At 36.4% G+C, this 12,965-nt stretch overlaps 1 protein-coding gene across 1 annotated transcript in view; it reads right to left on the bottom strand.

The window, feature by feature from the left end:
- ZNF292 (zinc finger protein 292) overlaps positions 1 to 12,965 on the bottom strand; it is a 49,702-nt gene that overhangs the window by 25,352 nt on the left and 11,385 nt on the right. Inside the window, exons 2-4 of the mRNA XM_080341776.1 lie at positions 3,945 to 4,099; positions 3,341 to 3,419; positions 2,575 to 2,710 (exon numbers count right to left, since the gene is read on the bottom strand). Of these exons, the coding sequence (XP_080197902.1) occupies positions 2,575 to 2,710; positions 3,341 to 3,419; positions 3,945 to 4,099 (370 nt within the window). The remainder of the gene's footprint in view (positions 1 to 2,574; positions 2,711 to 3,340; positions 3,420 to 3,944; positions 4,100 to 12,965) is intronic.

Raw genomic sequence — 12,965 nt, 5'->3', positions numbered from 1 at the left:
CTGACTGAATAGATGAGAACATGGTATAAAACTGAAAATGATGAAAGGCTGACTGACAATCTCCAGGCTGGAAACAACACCCACATACCAACCCGGACCTCAAAGTTGAACAAAACGAGGTTAGAAGGAAACACTTTCAAACCACTGCCAACTCTTCTTTGGTTCAAAAGGTTGCTCATCTTCACTTGAAAAGATGAGGGTTCCTTCATGTGGCCTTCTCTTAGCAAAACAAACCAGTAAGATTTAATAATTTTTGAGAAAAAGCAAATTTTTCTGTGTCCCACTGTCTTCCAGTCTACACAAATGCCCTTGGTAACTGCAGCTTGGAGTCAGCACTGGTCCCAGTGACATTAACAAGGAAGCCAATTCCTTGAAAGTGACTTAAACGTATATCCAAGATCACTAAGTCTCAAAACCACAAAAATTATTGATACAGATGTCAAAAATGGTTTGAACATTGCCATTGTTGCCTGGATGGGGAAGGAAATTAAGCTTACAAATACAAAAAAGTCAGACAAATTCCTAAGCACCAAACACCCTGATATTAATGGCTTTGCTACCCACTTCCCAGTGAACAGAACTCAGTCAAGAAGCTGATGGGTAGCTTGAAAATTCTTCTCCTCCTGAATATCACCCACACTGCTGTTTGCCTTCCCTGCTTTGCTAAAGGGGTAGCTCTTACTTTTGATTTTGACTGACATTTTACCATGACATGTAGTTCTGTGCTACTTAGTTTAGTAGCATTTTCTGCCATCAAGACAAGTAATAACTAACAGGAATCAGTTAGCCAGCCCATGGCAGAAGCATCCTTGAGTAAACAACATTCAGGACTAAAAGGAATCCTGAAATGTCCGTAAAAAAACTTCGCAGCAAAACACTGATAAAATGAGTAGTCATCAAAACTAGACTAATGAGGGAGTTCTTAAAAAGGCTCAAACAAAAGGCAAGTAAAATATCAATCCAACCTCCCTCTTAGAAATACCTTACTGTTAAGAGGACTAGAAGGTGGTTGATAGGAAGCTAGCAAAAGAGGACTCCGGGAACTGCATACCAATCCGTATTAGAAGCCCACTAAATTATTAAAAGCTGCAGTAAAATACAAATCTTGTGGAAGAGTAAGCACAACTTTTGTAAAAAAAAACCCCAAAATGTTATACATTTACTGGACTTATCTGAGGGAGTTACGATAACATGAATAAGGGAGATAAAATCAATTTTCTAAAGGTGTTAAAATAAGTCCCTCAGAACCCCTAGAGATAACAAGCTATGTGGACAGTAAAAAGAATATCCTCATATGGATAAATTTACAGTTAAAAGAAAAAAGAAAAACTCTCAGTAGATTCACTGAGGAACTGTGCCAGGACTTCTGCTGTCCAGCATTTTTATAAATATTTGGAAAAGGGAGAAAGAGATCAAGGTGACAAAACATACTGATAAAAGCATACATATAGACCAACAGGCTGTGTGTTGGGGGAAAACCCTAACATTGAAATAGGTACTACTCCTCAAGAAAGAAACTGGGACTAAACCAGACAGTTTTAAGAAAACATCAGTTCAATGCTCAGTCAAGATGCAAGCCTACTGTTAGGAAATATTACAAAAGGAATGCAGAATGAAGTGGAAAATCAGTGCATCTACATGTGGACGGAAGAACAGATCTTTGGTCCCCCATCTGAGAAATGGGACAGTAAAACTAGAGGATGGTATGGAATAAACATACTACAAAAGAGAGAAGATGGGATTTGACAGCAGTCTATCAGTCTAACAGATCATGTCTTCTTGAAAACATGCATTCCTTAAAAGATGCAAGAATAGTTTACTTTTTAATAAATAGAGAATATCACACAAAGTAAGCAGGCATCAGGCTGAAAGGAGGCAGACAGCAATGGGCACTACTTGACTTGACACGAGAACTGTGTAACCATCACAGACACTTAGTTGTGACAGTTCATACAGATTCTAAAACCAATTAGGCAAAGAATTTTTTAAAAATCAGCTAAAATTTATTAACACAAGGATACCACTTTTGAATTGCAAATCATTAACAATTCAAACGATACATCAGGAAATTGTCATTGTATGCCTTTGCTTGATCATACACTCTTCACTATGCAACTGCTGTTAGCCATTCTCAGAGCTCTGGTCTAAATGAATCCTTAGTAATGGCCCTCTTTGCATTTAATAACTGAGTAAATGCCATATTCACAAAAAAAAAAAAGTATTTTTTTAGTTTTTGTTTTATGTAAAATATTTTTTGTCTACTAGTACTGAACTTACCCCATCATAAAATAGTCTGTATGTAATCTCCCTTCACATGGCTTATAATGAAACAGCACAAGACCTTCAGTTATTATTACATTTTATGAAAAATATCAGTATTAAATTATTTGTATATTCCTAGGAACATAGTGTCTTAATAATTCAGACAATTATACACGTATATTTGTCTATAAAGCTTATAAATTATCACAAACTACATAAAAAAAAAACCAAAACTTCTATATATTCTAATACTATTTCAATATATTATAAAAATGAGGTATATTTTATCCCAATCATCATTTTAAATTTTACCTTTGTCTGGATCCAACTGTTCCTGGGACAGAATACCACACAACACTGGGTTCTTCCACACTCCCTTCTCTTGTGTAAGTGTAGTTAAAATATGCAGCTCCCGGCTGCCATTTTCCATCAAGTTTTTGTGAGCCACCTGAAGAATATATGTTACAAAACAAAGTATTGTTAAGAAAAAAATACGAATATGTGTCTTTTTATATTCCTTTATACTTATGTGAAAAAACCCACTAACGCTTATCAGTTATAGAGTTAAATGTATAACAAAATAATCTTAATATTCACCCCCAAACTATAGGGAGGACCTCCCACTACATACTTCTGATAAATACCAAGGAGCAGAACTTGTTTCAACATCCTCCTTTAAAGCCGAGCTCTGATCTTTAACCTGCTAGTGCCCTGCGGGAGATCTACAAATTCTCTAGTATTAATAGATCTTCCACTCATAATAAATCTCAAATGTACAACTGTGAATAGTAAAGAATAACATTTCATTTCTAACAGTGGTATTAGACAGCTTTTAAAACATTAGCTTTATTTCAAGTATCTAAACACGTTTTTTCTCTAAAGTTTCTACATGAACTATGACAGAAAAGTGATACGGCTGACAGAAATTACTGCGGAATACATAGAATCTCCAGCTGAAGGGCTTTATTGTTATCAGCCACCAGAGAACAAGTCTACATACACGATACGTACTTAATATCCCTAAATTTCCAAACCATTCTGGAAAGCTATTAATTCTTCATTCATGAATCAAACTCACCTGTACAAAAGCCTGAAATTCTTTCCATTTATTTTCAGGTAAATCAAGAGGCAGACACAGCAGAAGTTCAATACAGCTTCTGGAAGGCAAATAGGAATATTATTAGATTCAATTTTTGGCTTTTAAAAGGTATGATCAACAAATCCCAATTCTAGTATCCCAACAGCTATTTGTTTGAAAAGCCAAAGCCATAAAAGTCTGTTTTGTTTGAACATATAGAGAAATGGTGGTCATGGACACTCTTGTAGCAGCTGTAAAAGCAAATTCTCTAAAACCTACTACTAATTAAAAAAAAAAAAATTAAAAAATTGTATTTGAAGTTCAATCTTGTAACACTGTATGTAAATTGATGCACTTTTAGGTGCAGATCAATAGCAGCAACTTGTTTGATGCCAGGGATGTTGGCTTGACCTGTATCAGAACAGTCCTTCTCAAGACTGCTCCAACAGCTGAAGATATTCTCTCACATACAGCACTCACTATGAGGAAGGCAGGCGCTTCCAAACCTATTTAGAATTTCCTGTGAACTGGACTGCGACAACATTTAGGCAGTGCAAAGTTCATACCATACAGGTTGGTTTTAGTAACTGAAAAACATACTCACAGTGCCAAACGTTCAAGCACGAAGGCTACATTTTCACACTCAGAGGTAAGATAAGGTCGTGCTTTAACATAACTTCGGATAGCAACTGTATACACCTCTAATAGGGGCAGAGGGTCTTCTGATGTTTTCCACTTTTCTGCATATTCCAGCAAAGTCTGTTTAGGAAGAGGAACACACAATCCCAAAATTCATGAACATTTGCAAGTTTTTAGTTTTATACTTCTCACTAGTAGACTACCCTTCTTAATGATTGACTCTGTTATCCCTAAAATGAAGTACATGTTCTCAAAACACCCGGTTTTTCCTTAAAATGTATTGTTTCATTAACAACTGCCACTTAAAACTCCACACAGAAATCATTCTCTTCTATAAAAATGTTATGACTGACACTTCCCTCTATGGTATCCCCATAATATTCAGTTTGCATTCATATTTTCCAAATACGAAAGCCTGAAGAGTATATCTGGCAACATAACATACTTAAGGGACTGAAAACTTGGGTTTTAGACATCCATCTCTACTGTTCAGGTTCTAAAGTAAGCAATGCCAAAACATTAGCCTTCATTTTAACTTATCTACTTTCAGGAACTATTTCACATTTCCTCTCCCTTGCCACCCTGCTAATACAGTTATCTTTAGATTATCACTTTTTACATGGTCCTGAAAGGAATATGAACTACACATTTTAAGACTCACTCTCTCCCCCTCTCCCTCTCTCTCTCTCCTGCTTTGGCACATGAATACCAACAAACAATGGTTTAGAAATAAAACTCAATAAAGTGATGGAATAACCACTACCACTCAAAGTACAAAAGGCTTCTGTTCACTTCAGTTGGGGACAGGGAACTCGAACACACGTTAAGGAGGAGTAGGAAATAAGGTTCTCTTGTCAGCATCACAACTAGTCCTAGGTTAACACTTGGACTCAATAATCTTAAAGGTCTCTTCCAACCAAAACAATTCTACGGTTCTGTGTTCCCCTTGGATATCTGCTGTCAAGCTCGAGGCAACTCAGCTGACTGCAAACTAATTCCTACACTACAGCAGGCTGCAGACTGTCATATTATCAGTTTTGCTGATTGCTTCTTGGGAGTATAACAGGCAGAAAGGTCAGAGTAACTGACAACAATGTAGGTTGTCTGACACTCTGCTCAAAGCAGGGCCATCAGAATAAGTTGTTTGGAGCAATGTCCCTCATCTGCAGAACCCACTATTTGATCACAGAAGAACACTGGGTTTGTCAGTGAAAGCATTTTACATAGCTCATACTGTCAAGGCCATTTAGCAAAAGTCATGGCTCCCCTTTTTATTAATGTCAGCTATAAATAAAACAATTTCGACAATATCAGTTCAATTCTTACAAGTTTTTTTCCAGTAAGGAAAACAAGAGCCCTCTGGACAATAAAGTTCTTCTGCTACAGAATCCCCCACATACCTGAACAAAAAATTCAGAAGAAAGTAGTTCTCAACTGATTTTAACATGCAAATACCAGAAAACTGGACTGGGGGAGAACTACAAAAGCACTTGCAGAACCTATGAAATCTCATCCAACGCTGCTTCAATCCATGTCCAGATTAAAGAGGATAAATCAAAGTAAATAAAATTTTGAAAATACAAGGTTTCGTAATAGCTAACCAAAACCAAAATACAAGTAGATATAACCAACACAATGGCAAATTCTCAGAATCTACCACCTAACAAAAAACATTTGCTATGCTGGTGAACTGTCACTACCAATACTGTCCTTTAAAAGTGGTGTATACAGATGTGAATACACTGTTTAATGCAAGCAGAGAAGTTTGCACTATAACATAGTGGCACTAATTGCAGCATTAAATAGAGCTATTTTTATCTCGTATATATAGATCAGCCACTTCCAAGCCATTATATGAACTATATTAAGCACTCGTGCCCACCACGCCTTCCAAAAGTATTCATCAGTATGACAGATTTCGTTGTCTGCATGTCCCTAGACTATACAGCACTGCCACTGTACAAAGAAAATAAAATTCATTCTGCTTTGCTTAATGAATCATTGCTGTGTTCCGCTTACAACCATAAAAAGAATTTTACTCCCAGCCCTGGGCCTCATTAAGTTATTTATTTCCCTAGTCAGGACATACACGTTAATCAAGCCAAGTACTGCACTCAGAGCACAACAGCAAAGTTTTGTTCCTCTGTGAGACTGAAACAGGCATTTTATTTTAGCAGCAGCTTACACAGTCAAGAATGCTCAAAAAAATGGAAACATCTCAATTTGTACAATAAAAAAAAAAAGTATTACATATGTGATGTAAAATGTGGAATATATATGGCCATGAGTAATATTCAGACAATACATTTTATCCTTTTCGGTCTTTATTACATGAATGTTGCTGTAGCAATGCACCCACCAGAGGATGCTTTTCTACTTTCAAAAGTTATACTGAGCAACCTTCTTTGCTAAAACTAGCCCTACAATACCAAACCTCTATTAAAATACGTTTCACACTAAAAGAAGGCATTATTTACTACTAACTAGAATTTCACATGTACAGTCCATATCTACATGTTTCTTCAGCTCTTAATATCAGATTCTTATCCCTGTGGGTACCAGGATAAGGGCAAGCTTACTTAAATACATTAAAACTCACCTGGAACTGCCCTCTCCATTCCCTGCCAAGTCAAATGCACTAAAGAGGCAGACAAAGTGACAGAAAGTGGTCACACAGTTAAGCTTGCACCTCTCAAACCACTCCAGTAACTAGCAAAACCTCTCTCCCAGTGACCTTCTGCAAACACATCCACACAGTAGAAGAGTTCAAGCAACAAGCTTGATACCATCAAGTTACATGGAGATGGGTCTTCAGGAACTGCACACAGAGAGTGGCTGCAAGACATTCCTCCTGGCAGAAACTGCCCCCTATCCGGAGTGACTCACTCAGGCATCATTTGCAAAGCAACAAAATTAGATTCAAGCTTCCAAAGATTACTCTCCTTACGCTAGACAGGTCTCTCCTCTGGTTTTGTACAGTCTGGACCTGCTTTATTTCTCCATTTTCAAATCAATTTTGTACAAATACTGTTATATTCAAACAGCTCTGATAAATTATCATTATTCTCAATTTAGTGAGACAATACATAAAATTGATCTGTTTTATGTTTTTCCTCCCTAGAAGATTATAACCTATGGAAGAGCAATTAAGCAGCATGGGAAGAGATGTGTTCATGATTTCTTCCTGTATTTGAATGCCTCAAGTTTGTCTGGTTAAGCCTTAGAGTTTACTACACTGCTATGAGAAAAATCTCAAATAATTATACCTGCCAAAGCATTAGTTCAAAAACATTAACCGCCAAAATCTTTAGTTTTTCTTTTTTAAAAATTATAGGAAAATATCTTTCTTGTCAAAATCCTATGTAACTTTTCAGACACTGGGAAAAACAGACAATCCTCTAAATCTAGCCTGGGATGCCAGAGCTACACACATCTCAGAAATAGGTAAAACATCAGTCAGTATCCTGACAGACAGGGATTTTTTAATTTAAAGGAATAAATCACCTTACTGCGGTGATACTATTATCTGACAATAAGACAAGGAGAGTCAGATATGCAAATTGATATGATTTACATAGATGTTATTTGCAAACAGCTGTCTTCCATTATTATCTTGTTACAAACTCAGATCCACTGCCAGACATTGCTTTTTAAAAACACATAACAGAAGTGAAACAGAGTACAGTTAGTAGTACCATTAACTGCTTGCTCCATGTTAAGTACTGATAAAGTGCTACTAATCATCTGTGTGGTTTTCTTTTTCCATGCAAACTAGGGAAAGAGAAGGCCATATATTAACATAATTTATTTCCTTCAGGTCATGAAATATATTGCCTGTGGCCAGCTAATGAATGGCACAAAAAGAGAATGGTAACTTTAATGTTCAGACCTTTAAAGTTCCATGTTACTATCTGCTTGTAAAATTTTCAACTCTCAGCTTTCAAATTTCTTGGGTACTACACCAGATGAGCAAGAACTACCTTTCAAACATACACAACTGTATTTTAAGAATGCAATGCACAATAATAAGGTAAAATACCTCCTGCTTGTCAATGTCCAAGTTACTAAAGCATGCAATGATGAGCCATGTGAACCTGGCAAATCCAGACATGGCAGCTGTAAGGATATGAAAATGCTTATCATGCCTATTGAGTCTTCTATGCTGATTGCTGCTGAATGTGAAGAACACCAACAATGCAGGCATACTGACGTGTGAAGAAAACAGAAAAGATGATGCCTCCCCACTTTGTATTACCAGCACTATCCTCTGTTTTATATTACAAAAATTGAAATGCAGTCCTGAAAGTAAGCTACAAGACTCTTAACAAAACTTCAACTGAAATTAAAACAGAGATGTCATCCACTGTATCCCAGTATTCAGTACTCTACACATTTACTCATTCTCGACCTGCCATCTTTCTGCTTTTGACACTTCAAAAGTAATTTTACTGAAGCTCAGACAAATGAGATGTGCTGTCTCTCTCTCAAAAAAAAGTTCCCCTTCATGAATCTGCATTTCATTTTGTTCCCTTTTTCATTTATCTCCCTACCTTGCAGATAATCACTAACTGAACATAAGTATTTAAACATCTGAGTAGTAGGCCTAGGTCATTTCTCTCTGCTCTATTTCTTCTCCAACAAAACTATCTGCTATTCAGTTACAAAACCCAACCAACTAGTAAGATTAAAGACCTCCCCCCAATCCTAACTGTACAGATCTGTAATCTTAAATCAGTTTTCACTTTCAAAACTAAAACCTATCTGCTTCTTCCTGAAACAGCATTTTCCATGCATTTGCTTCTCATTGTTGACCTTTTAGGTAAAGTAGTCACAAGTTGCAACTAATTGCTCATGTTTAACAATTACTCTAAAGAAAATAGAACAACATTTGAAATTGTTAACTTTCCTTTCCCAAGGTTAAGAGCACCAGGAAATATTTGTTAAACCTATAAAGTTCTGGCAGTATCCATGGTTCTGCAAGAGGTATTGTTCATCAGTACTTGAACACACAGACATAAGTTTATGCTCAATCTTGAAAAATCTCCACCCATTATATCTACACAGTAAATATGCTCATTGAAAGCTCTTGCATTTGAGACCAGCATCTTAAAACAGAAATACTGAGACATTTTAGATGTGCAGCCCTCAAGACAGAAGCACACAAGGCAACTGTGCACAAGCACCGTTCTTCTAGATGCATTCACACTAAGGGTGTGCGCACATCCTGATAATAGGGGCACTAAAATATTTTGAGATCTAGATATAATTTTGGCAGCTAGACCATCATATATAGAAGCTTCAAAAAACATTTCATTAATATACAGGTATATATGGTTGCTTTGAGATATCTGAGATGAACACATTTCTTTAAAAACTGAATACACTGGTGCTTTTTAATCATGGTAGATTCACTAGTGAAATATCTACAGGAGATACATACAAAAAAAAAAAGTATTTCACAAATCAGTGGGTTAAACTATTTCAAACTGTGATATGAAAATAAAGCTATTACACATAAACCAATTCCTCAGATCAGGGACAGAACAATATGGTGAGAAATAACACACCTTTATCAAAGGAGTCAAAAACTATTCAATGCCCACTGTGTAAGATGCTGCTTTCCAAGAATAAAGATGACAGGATCAAACACTATTCTGTTTAGGATAGGCAAGAAGGAATTCCTGAACTTCCATGCAGAGGTGCCAAGCCCCTAAACAGCAACAGAGAGTAGGTACCAGACAGTAATTAAGTACTACAAATCTCAAGAAAGATTAGTTCATGACAAAGCCCCAGAATCCTAAGAGATGAAACACAAGGAATATGACTACTTCATTTGTATTCTTTACCAAGTAGCTAGGTACACAGTGATGATGTTGATGATGTCTTCTGACTTAATGATAGGGGAAGAAAAAAAGGGGTTTTTGGGGGAAAAACACAATATGCTGATTCTTGGGCTGGAGCTAGACATCCATCTCATTCAAATACAGTTCATTTCTGAGAGCTGTGTTTTTTGGAGTAAAACTCTGTGAGCCTGAAGCATAATCTCACTGGCTGCCACAACCATTAAAGAACTGAGCATGTGATGAAAACAGTATTGTTCAAATTCCTGGAAAGCTGATAACAGCCTATTTTTAAGGTGCAATTTATGATACTTTACAAACTAAGCTAGACTTCCGGTCTCAACTCTTCTGTGCAATTCCAGCCCTGTGCCAGGATCATTACAAATGAAAAGTCAGCTACAGAACTGAATTTGTAGAACAAACCTGCTAAGTAATCAGATCTCTCAAAGTGAAGTATTAGATCTGGTTTGCAATGCTGAAATCAGGCCTGTTCTAAGAACCTGCTGTAAATTGGAAGATTACTAGGATGACCAATGAGCAAAAGACTGGGTAGTCACACCCTCAAGGCCCCACAGCATCTAGGAACTGTTGGTTCAAGAATCACTTCCAGACCACCAGAACTTGATTAACTGAATGCAGCAATGTCGCCTGTGATGCCTCTCTTCTGTACCATGAAGAAAATGGACTGACTGGGTAACAATAGCCTTATAACATGTTTTCTTTTTAATGAAGTAGTTTGGTACTAAAATATATTAGATATCCCAGTTCACACATCTCTAGAGTCAATCTGCTTTGGTACTAATGCATCAGTACCAGATGATCTCTTTGTGAAGTCCCACAGCAAAGTTACATCCTAAAGAGACATCAAAACAATCTTTACAGGTGTTGAAATAACATTATTCTCAGCCTCAATGACCTAAGCTCCTAGAGCTGAAGAACACCTAGGGTATTTTTTGTGACCCGCTTTTTTTTCCTCCTTGTTGTTTGGCATTTTACCAGAAGATGGAGAACAAGCCTTTCATCACACAAAAAGCAGGAGTCTTTTGGTAAGTGCTGTAACTTCTTTTTTTTTTTTTTTTTTTTGTTACATTAGGGTTGCCATGAAAGGTACTTTAATTGGAAGACGCTAAAGGTAGCTAAGGAATAGCTAGGATGGAACCAGTACTTATGTCCACTTTGTAGGACAGACTACCCAACTAAGACATCAATCAAATAGAATATTCAAGTAAAAACTTGAATAGTTCTTGAACTAGTTCTGCATGTTAAAAAACCTTACTAATATAATGTCTAATTTAAACCAAGTCTACCTCAGATTGCCCCTGAGACATCACTATTTAAGGCATTAACCAAAATTTGGGTTTGCAATTAAGTGCTGGTCCACAAAAATCTCACAACTATAGCACTTCAGAGTAATGCACTGTATAAGGAGTGGATCCATACTGTAGAAAAGCTAGTGCTGAGAACCCAAGTCCCCAGTGTATTCACCACAGATCTTATTTGTGACTAGCTTTCAGCTGGTTCCATTAACAGCATACCTATTAGTGGTTGAAGCAGACTGCCTGGAATTGCTTCTGAAGCACAGACTATGGTTTAGTTTCATCCAAAAATACATACAATATCCACACTGAAAAGGCACTCCGCAATGTAAAACAAAGTGCAGTAAGCAGGTATAATCAGGAGATCACTTTGAAAGTGAACTTCTTACTTGACCCAGAGTGCTAATGTACAGGCACCCACTATTTTGGTTCACATATATCTTCTATGGATATGCTACATTATCTGAAAACTGTTCTTTCACCTATTCATTTCCTTGTTCATCTACTGAAGAGAAATATTCAGAACAATAAGTAGTTTTATTAGAGTGTATGAGCAGATATGTTTATATACTCATCTCTGTTACAGTGTTTATCCTTCCACAGGAAAAACAACAAAAACCACAACCCATGCTCTGCTCTGTACTCAGAGTGAAGTACCACCCACATGATGGTGTTGATTTTGTAATTGGTATCTTCAGTACCCAGACACATAGGTATGCACATAGGTATAGATGTAACCACTGCTTATTAACACCTAAACATATTAGCTCTTATCTAAACAGAAAAACACTACCCTCAAACACTTTCAAGGACTAGTTTCCTGAACACTTTTAAAGGTAATCTGCAAAACAGCATTGCAAAATTCTATCGATCTACAAGTCTCATTTTTAACAAACATTCTTCTCTCACTATCCTCTTAATTTTTTTGTTCAGTCTGAGTTTTCAGAACAACCATTTGAATCTGAAATGTTGTCTATCAAACCAGAACACAAAGAATAAGCTGAATTGCAACTGCACAATTTTCTTGCAGCAGAACTGCAAAAATATAAAGATACAGATCTAAGTTTTATGCTCAAGCCTCACCAAAAAGGGGAAAGTGAGATGCACAGAAATAGCAGTAACTTGTGTATATTCATACTAAAGAAAAGCTGTCCTCCTGGAGATCATCAGAGTCAACAGTAGATAAGTTCAGAGAAATACACATACACAGAAAAGGTAATTGTTAAAGAACTGACAGCAACTTCTAATTAATTTTGATTAATAAACCAAATACATCTGCAATCCAGTGAAGATGATCAACTAGCCAGCAAAAAATGATTTTCTCAGTTTAATCTCTACACATTCATATATCTATATAGTAGTTTTTATATATATATATATATATGTTAAATACAGAAATTTATTATGCAAACTAAGTTGCTTGAATATCATTCCACAAAAATTGCAAACCATAACAGCTGAAGATACAAAACTAATTATCATTAGCTACTTTTTGACTCAAGATCCACATCTACCTGGGGGAGGTGTGCAAGCATGTATGCCACCTAAGGCATTAATGATGGTTCTTTATATCCTTAAGATTAACTTCTGAAGATTTTTTAACTATTGTTACAATTAAATTTGTAAGGACACTAGGGCTCTGAGTCTTCAGCACACAAGTACAAAAAGTTAACCATCTTTTATCCAACTATTTCTACATCACTAGGCAGATAAAGTAACAACAACAAAAAAAAATCCAGCTTTGTGTTCTCATGCATGTAACTTTGAATAGCAGGGAAGTACTACTGCCTCCAATTTACAGATACACAACCAAGACAGACATAGGTATAC

The sequence above is a fragment of the Nesoenas mayeri genome (assembly GCF_963082525.1).
Source record: "Nesoenas mayeri genome assembly, chromosome: 3".
Classification (NCBI taxonomy): Eukaryota; Metazoa; Chordata; class Aves; order Columbiformes; family Columbidae; genus Nesoenas; species Nesoenas mayeri.
Note: the sequence above shows the minus strand (reverse complement) of the source record. Positions and strands in the feature narration are given on the sequence as shown.